Genomic DNA, 15350 nt, shown 5'->3' with positions numbered 1-15350 from the left:
AATGGTTCCCCTGTGCAGCCTGTAGGTGGCTGACTCCATTCACTATTCAACCAGACCGGGTGTCAGTGCTGCACTGCTGTGAGCAGAACTCTTTGTATCTCCGTGGGAATAGAATGTGTCTACTGGTGTGAGAGGAAGTCACCCGTCGGCCCTCACGAAAACCACGACAACCAGCTGATTTCCTTTTTTTAATACATTTTATGTCATACGTTTTTTTGAGCATACTGGAAAAGGGAGATTTTTTAAAAATGTCTCTACTTAAAAAAAATGCCGGCATCTACTTGAGTAACACCGTTGCTCGTGTACAAAACTGCAGCACAACCCTCATATTATATTATGTTTATAATAACACTGAGTAACACATGCTAAATGCACACAATCTTCATCACACACCGTCCTTCAGTTTACTTTAGTTGTTATACGGCTCTTCGCGGTGCTCTTTTCTGTCTTCATCCGTACATTCCCATTCTGTCTCTACACCAGTTTGTCAACTTTCTTTTTGTGTCTTTTCTCCTCGTTTCTCAAGAAGTTGTCAGTATTACAGAAAGCACGTAAAAAGCAAGAAAGGTTTTGAATCATTTGCTCTGCTCGTGCTTTGTCCTACGGGGTTGAGCAGGGACGCAACTCAATCAGTTCTGCATTTGCCACATTGTCTCATGTATGAAATGAATAATATGAGAAAGGACCGCGGAGCAGCACATTCTGTCTGTCCTCATGGTGACCTTGTTACAAATGTTACAGATGTTGTTCTCAAACCCAAAGACTGACGTCCTAAAGCGTGCAGAGCACAGTCCACAAGTAGCCACGTTAACTTGTCGGGGATAATGAAGTGAACAGTGGCCTGAATCTCTGCACGAAACTCACTGAAGTTTCCCTGAGGAGAAGATTGAGACTGAAGGAGGAAACAAGGCAGCTGGTGGAAGTGAGTTCTAACAGAGAGGCCTTCTGGTACGACAGACAAACAGAAGAATAATAACTGTGGCTTGAGACATGTCTGATATTTCCACTGACTACAAAGCATTTTTGAGACTCGTGACGTGAACAAATGTTAAAATGCGCAGACTGCTTGAACCCGTATCATCTTGGTCTTCATGCAACGCGTTTAGCTCCTATTGTTATACAAATATTAGTAAGAGGTATTTCATATCTGTTCATGACAAAAACCTTCCAGCATCTTTTTCTTGCCGTTTACCTTGTGCTCTTCTTCACATAGTCAAGATACCGTTTGTTGAGGAACAAAAATGCTGATAACTGGAAGAATATTATATTCCTAAAAAGAAATGATACAAAGTAGGCGTGGACGTAAGAAGCTTTCACTGCTGCTGAAGCTGCAGGCTGTTGATGAACACCGTCTGCAGCTCGTGGATGTCGTCCGTGGCCTCTATGGGGACGCTGAGCCTCCCCGGGGAGCTGGAGAGCCCACAGCTGGAGTCGCACGCGGCTTCCGAGTGAGATTGGCCCACGTACAGGGAATCCCCGCAGCCCCCCACCGCTCCCTGGTGCTCGTGGACGTCCAGGTAGTGGCCTTGTGGCAACAGGCGGTTGTGGTCCTGCGGCGACCCGCAATGGTGGTGGTGGTGGTGCTCGGGCCCGGGGCTGTGGCAGGGGCTGTGGGACGGGCTGTGGGGCATCATGCACGTCTGCAGGCAGCTGTTCCGCCGCACGGCCCGGTTCAGGTCCAGCCGGGCGATCAGCGGCTTGCCAATGTCGACGCTTTTGGTCCAGTGGACGGATTCGTCGTCCATGGCGGTAAAGGTGCCCTGAAGGCACACGGTGAAGACCAGCTCCTCCTGTCGGATCACGGGTTAGAGGAGAAGAAGGATTAAGAACCTCGGCGACATGCTTCCCAGGATGGAAATGCATCACAAAGCAAGGAATGAGAAGAAAATCATTGCCTTCTAAAGCAAAAATATTGTTAGCCACAGTAGCACCGTGGTTCTATTAGCATGGTTCTATCAGCGTGGTTCTATCAGCGAGCCTCAAACCATATTAGCTAATCATGTTAATTCACTATGTTTGTACCCGGAGCTTCTGCAGTGAGCTGACTCGCGTGTAGAGGCAGTGCTGCGGCAAGTTGCTGGACAGCAGGTAGATCCCCGTCTCCTCTGGAGTCTCTCTGTTCATCTCCTTAGGATCAACGTCCAGGTCCTGCAGTGAGGAGAAGAAGCAAGTGGCAGATCACAACGTGCACGCAAACCCACATGCACGCACACGTGTATTGTGCGTTCCCTCAATCCTCATCGGTTTGCCCACAGGTTCTCTGATTGGGAAGACCGATGAGAGACGATGTGCTCGTCCTTTCTCGTGTTCACCTGTGAGAAGTCGGTGACGTGTGCCTGGAGGAAGGACATGTCCTCTGGCTTCTTAACGATGTGGGTGTAGATGACGAGCACGTTGGAGAACTCTGCAGCAAAGCCCAACTTGATCTGAGCGCCGCAGTCAAAGTTCAGACACATGCTCTCAGGGAGCTCTGGAGTAACAAAGAAAACAACACATATGTCAAGTTCTGTAAGTCCGATTGACCAAACTCACCGAATCTCATGGTGTCATTTTAAGTAACAAGTATCATGTATGTAACCGCCCAATTTCTCCCGATCTGCTTCAAAATAAATCATAGATGATTTCAGAAAACAAAACGTACACATTTTTTTGTGAAATGCTGGACCAATACAGGTCTCTTATAATCCCACGGAATAAATAATCTGAGATGGAAGAATAGGTCCTCAGGTGAACTGTTCATTAGTGAGGCCGTGATCTGGGATAAGAGGACCATAAATTGACATTACTTGATTGACTTGATTGTCACAAGCCACAATGATTGGCGAGAACAAAACCACTGGAGGAAATGCTATTTTCCTCGCTGCCAATAAGCAATAAGCATTTATTAGATGATGAAGAGGTGATGGTGTCGGTCACTGCGGTTGTTTGAGGAAGTACGTGTGTGTGTGTGTGTGTCATAATTTGACTCAGCGTGCAAAAAAACAGCTGTGAGGCAAACGGGGTGATGGGGGAGGGAATGGGGGGGTGGTTTCCCGGCACAGCGGCAAAAAAAACATTGAGAAAAAGCTCGACTCACCGTGAGCCTTCGCCCACTGGAGGCTGCGAGCGTGAGCGAGATCGGCGCTGTCGCCGGGCAGGATAGGGTCGGTCAGCGCCCTCCTGTCCGACAGGCTGCTGCGGATCTCCAGAGCCTGCTTTCCCTTCGTGGCGTCAAACTGACCCATGTCTGCACGGGGGAACGAGTAATCACAAAGTATCAAAAAGGTCCGACCGGAACAGAAGCTGCTGCGAGAGGAGCAAAGTGCTGTTAAAACGTGCGATAATAAGTGCATCTCAACAGCAAACTCATTATTATCATTTATAAAAGCAGACTTAATGATTCCACAAGAAAGCTGAAACAATTGTGACATTAATAATGCACCTATTTAAGGTGCGAGAAGCTCATCTAACTCGGCACCGTGACACGTCAATCTCTTCCTTCGCTCACCCTCGGCGACTCTGTCCAGCACCACGGTGATCTTCTCGTCGTCGAGGAGGCGCCTCTTCAGAAACTTGACGAACACGCCGTTGGTGAGGCCGCTGGAGCTCAGCTCGAACGCCTCGGCGTCCTGGCACCTGAGCAGGGCGACGTCTTAAGAGCCGCTCGGAAACGGGAACGAGTGGCGTGGCTCACTTTGAATGGACATCGGCGATTCAAACTCACGTAGCGTAGCCGAAGACGATGTTGGCCGTGACCCTCAGGACGATGTTGGGAGCGCTGTCGTCGTGAATATTCCTGAGAAAATAAAAAAGAATGACTTCCCGTCTTGGAATAAGAAACAAAAACAATCAACGTGCATGTTAATAGGAATATGATAAAGAGGCCTGGAAGCAGAATCCTACTCGTCTGTGCTCCAGCATTTATTTAATGCAGTCATCGGTCTCCTTTCATCCATCATATGAAGACATGAATTCTTTACAAAATGTCATTCAAAAGATTTAACAAATTGCTAAAACCAGCAGAGAAAACGATTGTAAAGCCCTATAAAGGCAAATGGTTGATTTGGGGTTATTGAAATACATTAAAATAAGGGTTAAGTAAGTTAAAACTGGAGCTCCACTGATGAGATCATCACAATAAGTTAATGTGAACAAATGTCCACATTTGCTGGTTTTCCCAATCTTTAATAACAAACATATATTTAGTGTATTAAAAATAAATGTTAACTCAAACAAGCAGTTTTAACACAATCCACGGATTGAGCATTTTCTTTTGCTAGTTTTTGACATATTATTGACAACTTGAACCATTAATAAAATAAGTATATATTTATAAATCTCTTAAAGATAATAACGCCTATACAAAACACTAGAAAAATTGGCTTGTTAAAATCCCTTTGAAGAATTGCTTCACTTAATGACATTATGATACGATAGTGAACGGTCTGTTAACTATTCATTTTAGCATTCAGTAATATTCTGTTTTCTTTTAGTTCCGGTGACAAGCAGCACTGACTTATGAGCTTCCACGCACATGAATTCTTGAAATTGTCTCCACACGAGTAACATTTGACATGTGACCGACGCACCTCTTCCTGCACATGTCCAGCAGGAAGACGTTGAGTCCCGTCTCCTTCTCCTGCATCAGCTTGAGGATGCTCTGCACGCACAAACAGTTGGCCGACCGGTACGGGCTCGGCGCGTCTACCGGCACCATGAAGCTGTTGCCGTAGTTCTCGTATCCGTGACCGGCGTAGTACAGCAGACCTGGAGAGGGACGGGATGCATTTCAAAACACACGTTTAAAAAAAAAAAAAAAAAAAAACGAAACACAATCCACGCGTGCTCATTGTGGATCGACCGCGCCGGCCCGGAAACCGCCGCCCCCGTCCCCGCGTACCGTAGACTCCCTTGTGGAGCAGCGACAGGAACTCGTCCACGGCGTTCCTCATCTCCGACTCGGTGAGGTCGAGCAGGGAGACGACCTGGAAGTTCAGCTGCCGCAGCAGGTTGGTGAGGTCGTACACGTCCACCATGGGAGCTTTGAGCCGCGGGTGGTTCTGGTAGGACAGGTTGCCGATCAGCAGCGCCACTTTGTCCGTAGCTGTGAGGGGACACGCCGCAGGACACAACTGTGCTTTTATACCACGGGAGGGGACACGCTACAGGAGACAACCGTGCTTTTATAAAACACATGAGGGGACACGCCACAGGAGACAGCGGTGCTTTTATACCACGGGAGGGGACACGCCACAGGAGACAACCGTGCTTTTACACCACGGGAGACGACACGCCGCAGGAGAGTCGCCAGTGAGGAATGCCAACTAGTTTGTTTTTCTGGTTGCAGACTTTTCACTTTGTGCTTAAGGTTTTAACCGCTGTCAATAGTTAAGCTGCCTCTATATTTGTTTACTATAAACACATAGAATAAGAACATACCTTTTATGGAGCTTGTTGTCAAAGATTGATGACCGAGATATGAACTCCGTTTGTTTTGGGTGTTGGTTGATATCGGGGATATTGAGTCAGCGTGTGTTTGTGTGCACGGCAGGTACAGCTTGTTTTTGTGGTCCACTCACCCACCTCAATATGTTGCAACGTGGATTCTGTTTCTGTAAGTTGTATTATTTATTTCTTTATGACGCACATATTCATTTGATACCCAACACAACAATTAGCGGTTTGATATCATATTTTCTCCTTTCCTGGAGTCAGATAGCTACAAGCATCACACCTTTATTTCGGTGTTCACGTTGAGAGGGGAACACACACACACACACACACACACACCAGAGCCAACTTATAAGGGGGAGAATCACTAAAATACTGGTGGTCACATTTGCGTAAAGATGTGATGAAAGACACTTACCGTAAAGTTGTTCTGGAACGTTATTCAGGAGAAACTCACTCGATCCCAAAACTGTCAGATCAAAATAAAAAGAGTGTGTCACGTGCTGTGTTCGAACACAATGGATCCGTACGATGATCACTTGATGAGTGGGACTGCGCTTACCTCCTCCGATGGCGTAAACATCATCTAGAAATCAGTAACACAAACATGTTAACCTCATATAAAGTAATTCATTAGCATCTTTACATCCACGGTGGAAAAATACTTCATTGATTTAGAGAAGAGTGATTAGTCAAAGGGAAGGTGAGCTTCAGTCAATCATCATGCAAATGAAGCAACTCATTATTATGCTAAACTGTTAAACTATTAATTCTGTGATTTAAAAAAAAAAAAAAGTCAACTAATCCAATGAACACCACAAGACAGTTTGACAACATGCGCACATAGAACTCTGGGTCGTTAGCGTGTGGTTCCACTTTTGGGCGGTTAGTACGACAGGATTACATTGGTGGATCAATTCATTTTTGGTATCGGTGTTTGCATTAGGTGACGATAAGACAAACATAGAAGACAAACTTCTTTTAATGTGCAATTATAATGTAATGTTAATTGACAGTGATGACATTGGTCAAAAAATCAAAAACTTCATGCATGCGAAACCTGGAGATCAAACCCTGTGAACTTTATGTTCATGCGACCAGGAAGTGGATCATGACCCACATGCAGTTATAGGATTGTTTTTTTGTTTTTATTAGATTGTTATGCGGCCGCCATGCACCCGTGCTTCCTACTGTACCTTCGGAGCACTCCATTGCCTCTGATATCTGGACGGATATCCGCGGTGCTTTCGGTCAAGAGCAGAGCAAAACATCACGCACGAGACGTAACAGCACGCCGGAGCTGGCTTCACCGCTCGCTAGTTCTACGAAATGAACCGAGGTGCAACATACCGATCGCGACGTCGACTTCGTTGGTCCACATCCTCTCTGTGCTGCTGCTGATCTCGCAGCGATACCTGCCGGCGTGATCCTGCGTCGAGTGAGGGATCTGAAATGCACACGCGGGAAGAAAAAGAAAAAAAGAGGTCAGATGCCCAGTAACGTCTGGCAACTACAACCAGAGATAAGCCAGCGTAGCTCCCCTCACCGCTAATTTCCTCCTGGTGGCGTTGGGTACCGGGGCTCCATTTCTGTGCCACTGGTATCGAGGGATGGGCCGTCCCACGGCGCCACACTCCATCTGCAGGGTTTCCCCAACGTATGTCCGCTGGGACTGAGGCTGGATCACCAACTTCAGCCGACCCTCCAGGGAGTGATAACCCTGCCCTGCTGGCCGTGAGATGAGACGTCTGTTACATTTACACTGGTAAAAGCTGACTCGGGGGTTCGATTCTCACTCGAGTCACTTGTCCTGTCCTTCAACATACTTCCGAATGCGTAAAAAGAACAAATGCATTTCTTAACATCGTACACGGAGCCAAAAGGCCTTGCAATATCTCACCGCATGACACGCTGACATTCAGCACGTCCACTTGGACCCACTGGCTGAACTCAAAAGTCCCCCCGCAGTTGACCCTGCAGATGTAGAAGCCGGCGTCCTTCAGGTAGACGGGGCTTATCACCAGGTCCGAGTAGAAGCTGTTCGGCACCTGGAGGTTGCGAAAATGTGAATCAGACACGTCCATAGTGGGACATTTTCACCATGTCTGTGATATAACGGGGCAACGTGTATGCTGGATATAAGAGATCGCGGCCATTGTTTCTCTTGAGTCCTGAAGAACTACTTTTTTTGTGAAAACGTTGCACGGGATACACCTTTTAACACAAAATACAAAAGTATGAAGAACAAAGTGGAAGGTGAAAACATCTCTCATGAGCAAGACCACAACAGAGAGTCAAAACACAGCAGACCAAAGAAGATTTGAACCAACCGCTTCCTTTAACGTCTGAACGTGCGCTTGGGGAGGAGTCGCAGCTCACCTCTTCCTTGCTCTTGAACCACTGGTACTGAACTGGAGATTTGCCCACAGCGTGGCAGCTCAGGCGGAGATTGTGTCCAGATATGAGAGCCACCGACTGGGGCTGGATGAGGATCTGCAGGGCTGTAGGAGGATTTCACTTTCAGTCCACGCCGGTTTCACACAGCTTACATCAGCAGCAACGAAGACAATCAATGTGGCGTTGCAAAATAGCCCCATTTGCGGTTGAAGTTGTCGTGGTTTTGAAGTTGTCGTGGTTTCACTATATGTCACCCAACGAGTACTACGATTCCCGAACACGTGTTGTCTTGACGACGATATATCGCGCGCGGGGGGGGCGCTTGTACTCTACCCGAAGGTTTCAGGCACTGCAGGGCTTCCGAGTTGCCCAAAGTCTGAAGGTAGTCGAGCAGGTGACCCGCCGTGCAGCCCCGGTCCCCCATCAGCCTCAGCAGCGTGAGGCTCGGGCTCCCCTCCAGCTGCAGCACCTTCAGGGAGCACATCTCCATGTCGTCTGGGCTGGAGGACGACGCCGGGAGATGAACCGCGCGTCATACTCACGGACGTGCGCATTTATGTGGCTCACAAAAGCTCGGCAGATAATAAACAGTAACTAAGTGATAATATCAAAACTATATGAGCATGGCTTGTACATGTAAATACGTAGCATTAAAGTTTGATTATTGTTATTATATTATTATTATCATCACAACGTCCTTTGTCCATGACAGCATAACTTTATTAACTTAACTTACCAGTCAAACTAAAGTACATTATTACACACATTATTACAGGGCACTTACATTCTAATGTTCATGTGCAGTATATGCAATACATATTATATATTATGGTCCAACTGTAACCTGCAGTGTTTGGGAGTTCTAAACGTCAGCCTACCTGACTCTGAACCGTCTGTCATTGGCGACTATCTCTCCCAGCCTCCGCCATCCCTTATTGCTGGATTTGTCCAACACCTCGCAGAGCTTCTTCACCAGCGGCTCCTTCAGCAGGCTGAGCCTGGTGGACCGGTCCAAAGCATCCGACATGGCGTCCAGCCGCACAGGTTCACCTTCGACGTGTTCTCTCCCGGACTAGAGTCGTTGGTGTGTTACAGTCTCGAGCTCATTTCACCGCACGGCAACAAGTCTGACTTACTTCCTGAATGAAATTTAAAAGAGCGATACGGAAACGCCCACTTCGCAGGTCTCTTCCCCCCTTACAAAGATCATCCGGGCCACTTCGCCAAAGGTTGTGTTCGCGTCAAGATAGATATCACCAAGGAACGATGATTCTTTTTTTTTAGTACGCTCCTCGGCTCTTCGGTAACAGTCACGGTCACCAGCCAACATTTTTTGTAATGTCGATATTTCTCTGCTTAACTCAAATTATATCCCACCTGTTGTTTCATACCACACGTACACATACGTACACTCCTGCCTGGCAGCGTTACCAGTGTTTAAACTTCTTTCTTCTTCTTCTAATTAGCAGCGGTCTTATCACACCGAGAGGCGGGTCGTGACGACACAAGCTCCTCCCCCCCTTCGCGACTCAGAGGACGTCTCTCTCCCGCAGGTCGTTTGCTAACGAGCAGACGCAGGTGTGCAAACACCGTCGCCGGAGTCACGTTATGAGTGAAGGAGGACAGCCGTCGTCCCGTCCCGGCCTGTTTTGGATTATGTAATGGGAGTCGGCGCCCGTCCTGGTAGGTGAGAGAACACCTGCGCTGTAAACATTTGTTCATTTGTGTCGATTGATTTTTCTTTTTTTTCTTTTTTTTTACTGAGCCCGCGGCCGTTGTCATGTGTGTCATGTTTAGCGATTGGAAGCCTGTATTTCCTTATTAGTTGTATTGTGCGTTTGCTTGCAATTAGGTCTACAAAAACTAGGCGTAACATGAGCATATATCATAGATCAAGTGTATCCATCCAAAGGTGTGTATTGTAAACACAGGCCATGTTTGGTGAAATATTGTATTGTAGTGACATCTCGAACAGCTTAAAATAAAACTGTTGTCAGCCGGTTTCATAAAAGATTATCATAGGACTCGGTGGTTTTTCTCCTGATCAATTAACCGAATAATGATATTGTTATGAGACATTATATTTACTCCACATGTTCTCTACTACACTGTACATGTGTCTCATGTTACAACACAGAATATTACAAACCTAATGGAACAGTTTCAGCATGCGTCTTATAATTAACACGTGTATTTTTATGATACGGAAGATTTTTTACTGCATTGAATGAAATTGAATGAAAGCAAATTAGTCCACTTATTTATTATGTTAAAGTGGATTCAACTCAAGGTTCGTTAGTTATAACAATGGCTGCGAAGTTATGGGTTTGAGTGAGAATAAAAAAAAAATGTCCTAAACTAAACCACATTATACAGTGTTACCTTGGACAAAATTCATGCAGTGTGAAGCTGAAGCTTTTTAGCGCCCGGTTCTGCTTTTCTCCTGTCAGAATTGAGAAATAAGTCTTATCTAGATCCTGCCTTGCTCGTGCGACCGTGCTACAACTTGTCATAAACTGGCTGTTGCGGCATCTCACCGAGCTAGTTTTCACCTTACTGTGTAAACACAAATAGGGGGGAGGAAAAAAACGGTGGAAAGGTGTAACCCTCTTTGAGGCTACCGGTAAATTCACAGGTGAGGAAAAAGCATTGTCACGCTTCATCACGTGACCAAATGTTTTGCAATACAAAGATCAGGGAGTTTGAAACAGCGAGCATAAATCACTCAACCCAAAGTACAGTTCAAAAGGCTCTTAAGATCCTGCCGTAGATAAGCATGAGACTTAAAGGCAGGTAAGCGTCTTGTAGTGTGCCGCTAGTTTGTGTGCGTGAGACTAAGTTTGTGTTTGTGTGTATGTGTGTGTGTGTGTGTTTGATCTTTATCTGAGTCAGTGTATTAGAATGTGCATGAGCTCTTTTGAATAAGGAAGTACAAAACAAAGACGGCCTCAAGTTAATTTATGTTATTTGAAAGGGGCACAATAGGAAAGGGGGGGGGGGGTTAGTTTAAAAGGCCGCAATAAACATTTATGACTCAATTGTATTTCGAAACTGAAGACACACGGTTTCCTTTTGCAGTTTTGACACAATTCTACCAGATTTCTTTTAGGAACCAGCTGCGTGGTGGCCGCGCGTAGTTGTTGGCTACAACGTGTATCTGATGTGCGCACTGTTTTCCCTTCATATCTCTATGTTGTAGGTGAAAACACCCAGTTTATATTACCCTATATTACCCTACCTGGGATGTCATACCCTTTTAGGAGTGACGAACAGTCCCAGGATGAGGAGAGGTTTCGGGGTGGCGTTGCTCTTCCTGCTCTTGCTGCTGTCTGCAGAGTCCAACAGTAAGTTGAAAGGCTCGAACCTCATTGTCTTCATGAATAATTTGTAATGGACAATCGCATTGCACACATATCTGGTTTCATGTGTCTTGGTTTAGAGAGCTGGTTTAAATATTAACCTCCATGAACCGGGGTGGAGGAACAAATATTAACCCGGTCTACAATCCCGTGTCGCTAGTTTGCTTTCAAGTTAAGATCCGACCTGTTGTTTAAATCACACCGACGTTTGGAAAAAAAAAAAAAGAGAATTTTCACCTGAGTGGGGGATGAGGAGCTGATGTTTGTTTGTCACGTGTGTTGCCAGGCACGTCTCCACCAGGGAAACCAGTCCTGCTCGGATGCAGGTCCCCTGACAAGGAGACGTTCACCTGCTGGTGGGAGCCGGGAACCGACGGAGGGCTGCCCACCACGCACCGCCTGCACTACGAGAGAGAAAGGCCGGTCCAATTGTTACGTTTTTATTCAAGGAATTTGAGTTATCACGTTGTGTAATATTGTCAGTGGAAGCAAAACCGGGTCTCTTGTTCCAACACTTGTGCTCGATCATCCAAACGAAACATCTTCTGTGCAAGAAAAAAAAAAAATCCCAGCGCTGATTTGATTCTATACTGACCAGCGAGGTCAGTCGGCTCGTCCACCTCTTTGGTTCAGCATGAAATACCCCCACAGCTACTGGATGGATCGCCAATGAAGCTGATTCTCATTGGTTTGCACGGGCTTTGCACAGCCAGTCGCGGTCCCCAGAGGATGAATCGCAACTGTTGGCCCCCGGTGACCTGGCCATCGATGTTTACTAATTCTGTGCTTTAAGCCCAAATACCTGCAAAACTAGGGCCACGTAGGCATCAGCTTCCCATTTATTTACTAACAACAGCAAGCTGACCTGGTCATATATGCATGTAAACAAATTGCCTCTGGCAGTGTTTGCTGTTCGCTAAAGGTCATGTTTTGTCTGCGTACAGGTTGGAGGGAACGCACGAGTGTCCGGACTATCGGTCGGCAGGAAGAAACTCGTGTTTCTTTGATAAGGAACACACCTCCATCTGGGTCGACTACTTCCTGACGGTGACGGCGTGCAACGCTCTCGGGAACGCCTCCTCAGAGCCGTACAAGATGGACGTGATGGAAATTGGTAGGTGTTGCCCGTTAAGCTATTTATACCACTTACTTTCTTATAGAGCAGCAACCTCCCCCTTGACTTTATCTGGATCGTTGTTTCATAACACAGTGAATATTGTTGAAATGTTCTGATCAAATGGATTCAAAATGACGAAAAATAATGAAGCATAACTTCATCTGCGTAGCTCAACAGTGCTTTTGTGTCGCACTCGGACTGAAGCACTTACTCAAAATGTGTGTCAATTATAGTAGAAGACGCCACTCAGCAGAAACCTCTGCTGAGTGGCGGTTATCTGTAGAAATCTGTTATCTGTATTGATTGCCACAGTTTGCTGGGCCGTGCAGCTCTCATGGGTTCAGTAAGGAGTATAAAACACTGAGCGACAGACATGAGGCCCAAATTAAAACCTGTACATAATGAAGCCAAACTGGTTTGTCTCCGTGTGTGAATCTTGTGTACGGTGTTGGATCACGTCTCACAGCCTTTGTTGGGCTCTGCAGGCGGTTGTGCATGTGTACTTTTTTTTTTTAAAGAGCCTACGTGTGGAGCCGGGTCTAGTCCCAGGTGACGAAATGGTAACTCCATTCCAAAGACGCTTAGCGGCACGAGACCACGTCAACGGTGGTCTCTGATTCAGTAAACTGCTTTTGACAGAAATATGAACATTTATACCCCGCATTTGTCCATGTTCGCACACACGTTTGCGTTTCGCTCAAAGCTCTTTAAGGACTCGGGACCTTGTTCTGTCTCTGCAGTGAAGCCCGACGCTCTGGACAACGTGACGCTGCTGGTGGAGAAGAGCGACGACAGCCCTCTACTTCACATCAGATGGGAGCCGCCCTCCAACACGGACATCAAGTCCGGCTGGGTCACCGTGAAATATGAGCTAAGAGTTCGACAAGACACCGGCAACAAGTGGGCAGTGAGTTTAGTTAATGTACACAGATCATTTTGCAATCTGGTCCTAGCATTAAATTATATATATATTTTTAAAGTTTGTCACGTTGACCTGAGTGGGAGTACAGCGTGTTTTTCTTCTCCGTTCTTCCTCTCCAGGAGTACACGTCAGGTACACAAACTCATTTCAGCCTGTATAGCATCGTTCCTGGGAGCGTGTACACGGTTCAGGTGCGCTGCAGACTCGACCACGGCTCCTGGAGTGAGTGGAGCAACTCCACCTGTGTGGAAATCCCCAACTGTGAGTCTCAGCGGCTTATTACAGAAGATACTTGACGTTACCATTAGGTAGCAACGTGTGCAATTACTAACGACTGCTTTTTATTAAAATTGTTTGTTATTTAGATCATCACAAGGAGGCAGGATTTTGGTTAATGGTTTCCATCCTCTCTGCAATTCCATTCATAACGGCGGTGTCCATCTTGGTAGTGAAGAGGAAATCGTAAGTATCTCATGTGAAAAAATATGCAAAACTCCTCTAATGAAATCCTGATGATACTGAATAATACATGAATAATTAGACTGATGATTCCCTTTCCTTTGATCTCCAGTGTGAAGCAGTGGGTTCTGCCCCCCGTTCCTGGGCCAAAGATAAGGGACATTGACGCTCAACTTCTCAATGTAACGCTGAATCTGCTGTTTTTTCTCCAACATAAGTTTCCTTGGTGGTCGGGTCGTGATTTTAATTGATTTACTCTTGACTTCCAGAGAGGGGGATCCGAAGCGGTCGACAATGTCCTGCTGGTCATGCACAGCTTTCATTCAATCAGAGCCTGCAAGGAACCAATGGAGGAGTACCTGATTGTGACGGAGAATGACGAGGATCCGCCCTCCAGTTTGCAAAAGAGGAACAAAAGCTTTCTTATCCTCGCTGGCTTCAACTTGGACCACGAAAAGTTGTACTCTGAGGACACAACGGAAAGCCAGCGCGAGCGGGAAACCGATGACGAAAGAACTGCTGAAACGGATCGCTCTGCGGTAGACGGCGCCGTCGAACCCTTCACAAACAGCAGCTACGTGGACGTCCAGAGACACGTGGAAGCCGCGCAGGCGCGGGACGAGGAACCGGTGGACTACAGCAAACTGAAAGAGGTGAATGGAGAACATCTTCTCATCAGCAAGACGGAGAACGTTTCGCTGGGGAGCTCTGGCTACGTTGCCGTGAAGTTACAAGGTCACCTAGAGGAGGACTACAGCCGGGTGCAGGAGGTGGACGGGGACAACGTGGTCACCCTGCAGACTCAAACCGCAGCGGTGGACGCTTTGGGTAGAGCGAAGGGAAACCACTACGCAGTGTGTCCCCTCCAGAAGACGGGAAAGGCCATCATGTGCGCAGACCTTGTCCAAAGCGGATACGTGGACACCACCCGTTTCGTACACATTTAGCACATTTAGCTCCGCCGCGGCGCTGACCTTTTTTTCGTAGAGAACATTTGACACAAACGTCCACCGCGACTCGAGAATGATCCAGTTTAATTTTGGCGGTCGAGGTGAGGTGGTCGTGAGGTGGCCGTCCCATCCTCGGAACGCCACAACTCAGGAGCCTCTGGATCTCTCAGGAATCCTTTTTAAAGAAAGCCGGCACGGACGTCCGTTAGGTGGTCACATCCACAAAATGAATGTTTGATAAAACGAGACAAACGTTTGGGAGCGATATGGATGTAGACCAGGGGTCTTCAACGTTTTTCAGGCCAAGGACCCCCAAACTGATGGCGAGATGGAGCAGGGACCCCCTATTCTACAGAGTTTCGTCCGCCATCTTTTATTTTTAAGCTTTGCACTTTAACGTGAGCATGAACGTGATCTGATTAACTGGTGCCTCTGCTGTCGTATCAGCATGAAAGGTGCTGTGAGTGAACCGGTGCCCAGCTCGAGAGAGCTGCTGTGGGAAGCTGGATGTGTGTTTTGCGGACTGAAAGATAATGTCTTCTCCAATAATTTATCCGTTCGCTACAATATGTTGGATTTATGTTAATGTGTAACAATAAACAATAAAGACAATAAATACAATTCTGATTCTGAAGACATTTAAATTTGTGGAAAAAAAATTGTCTTATCAACCAAACATTTCGCGACCCCCCCCTGCAGTACCTCCGCGGACCCCG

At 46.7% G+C, this 15350-nt stretch overlaps 2 protein-coding genes across 9 annotated transcripts; one reads left to right on the top strand and one right to left on the bottom strand.

The window, feature by feature from the left end:
• Positions 1–175: 175 nt before the first annotated feature.
• On the bottom strand, positions 176–8972 carry malt1 (MALT paracaspase 1). 5 transcript variants are annotated; one of them, XM_040195228.2, is made up of 17 exons: positions 8706–8901; positions 8161–8327; positions 7810–7931; positions 7331–7478; positions 6977–7155; positions 6781–6877; positions 6627–6674; positions 5993–6016; positions 5849–5899; positions 4880–5083; positions 4569–4746; positions 3704–3775; positions 3488–3615; positions 3077–3226; positions 2313–2470; positions 2023–2148; positions 176–1790 (listed from the first exon to the last, which is right to left on the bottom strand). In XM_040195228.2, exons 1-17 carry the CDS (start codon positions 8852–8854, stop codon positions 1314–1316), a joined length of 2478 nt encoding a protein of 825 aa, XP_040051162.2. In that variant the 5' UTR covers positions 8855–8901; the 3' UTR covers positions 176–1313. The 5 variants fall into 5 exon arrangements, with proteins under 5 accessions (XP_040051162.2, XP_040051165.2, XP_040051164.2 ...); XM_040195231.2 differs by having other exon boundaries at positions 8161–8296; XM_040195230.2 differs by having other exon boundaries at positions 8161–8399; positions 8706–8847.
• Positions 8973–9031: 59 nt separating this feature from the next.
• On the top strand, positions 9032–15255 carry prlrb (prolactin receptor b). Of its 4 annotated transcripts, XM_040195232.2 has the most exons (10): positions 9032–9130; positions 9294–9510; positions 11088–11171; positions 11473–11605; positions 12131–12300; positions 13044–13210; positions 13345–13486; positions 13591–13687; positions 13797–13866; positions 13954–15255. In XM_040195232.2, the coding sequence occupies exons 2-10, from the start codon at positions 9489–9491 to the stop codon at positions 14629–14631; spliced, it is 1563 nt and encodes a 520-aa protein (XP_040051166.2). In that variant the 5' UTR covers positions 9032–9130; positions 9294–9488; the 3' UTR covers positions 14632–15255. The 4 variants fall into 4 exon arrangements, with proteins under 4 accessions (XP_040051166.2, XP_040051169.2, XP_040051167.2 ...); XM_040195235.2 differs by lacking the exon at positions 9032–9130 and having other exon boundaries at positions 9369–9514; XM_040195233.2 differs by lacking the exon at positions 9032–9130 and having other exon boundaries at positions 9374–9510; positions 11027–11171.
• Positions 15256–15350: the final 95 nt, after the last annotated feature.

Source organism: Gasterosteus aculeatus, chromosome 13 (genome assembly GCF_964276395.1).
Source record: "Gasterosteus aculeatus chromosome 13, fGasAcu3.hap1.1, whole genome shotgun sequence".
Lineage (NCBI taxonomy): Eukaryota > Metazoa > Chordata > Actinopteri > Perciformes > Gasterosteidae > Gasterosteus > Gasterosteus aculeatus.
Note: the sequence above shows the minus strand (reverse complement) of the source record. Positions and strands in the feature narration are given on the sequence as shown.

Coding starts and splice junctions, on each gene's coding strand:
- prlrb (XM_040195232.2), top strand. CDS start 9,489: ATGGGAGTCGGCGCCCGTCCTG. Junction 11,606..12,130: donor CTGCACTACGAGAGAGAAAG/GCCGGTCCAATT, acceptor GTCTGCGTACAG/GTTGGAGGGAACGCACGAGT. Junction 13,487..13,590: donor CTGTGTGGAAATCCCCAACT/GTGAGTCTCAGC, acceptor TTTGTTATTTAG/ATCATCACAAGGAGGCAGGA.
- malt1 (XM_040195228.2), bottom strand. CDS start 8,854: ATGTCGGATGCTTTGGACCGGTCCACCAGGCTCAGCCTGCTGAAGGAG. Junction 7,479..7,809: donor GGTTCAAGAGCAAGGAAGAG/GTGAGCTGCGAC, acceptor CGCAACCTCCAG/GTGCCGAACAGCTTCTACTC. Junction 2,149..2,312: donor ACGTCACCGACTTCTCACAG/GTGAACACGAGA, acceptor TCCTCACTGCAG/GACCTGGACGTTGATCCTAA.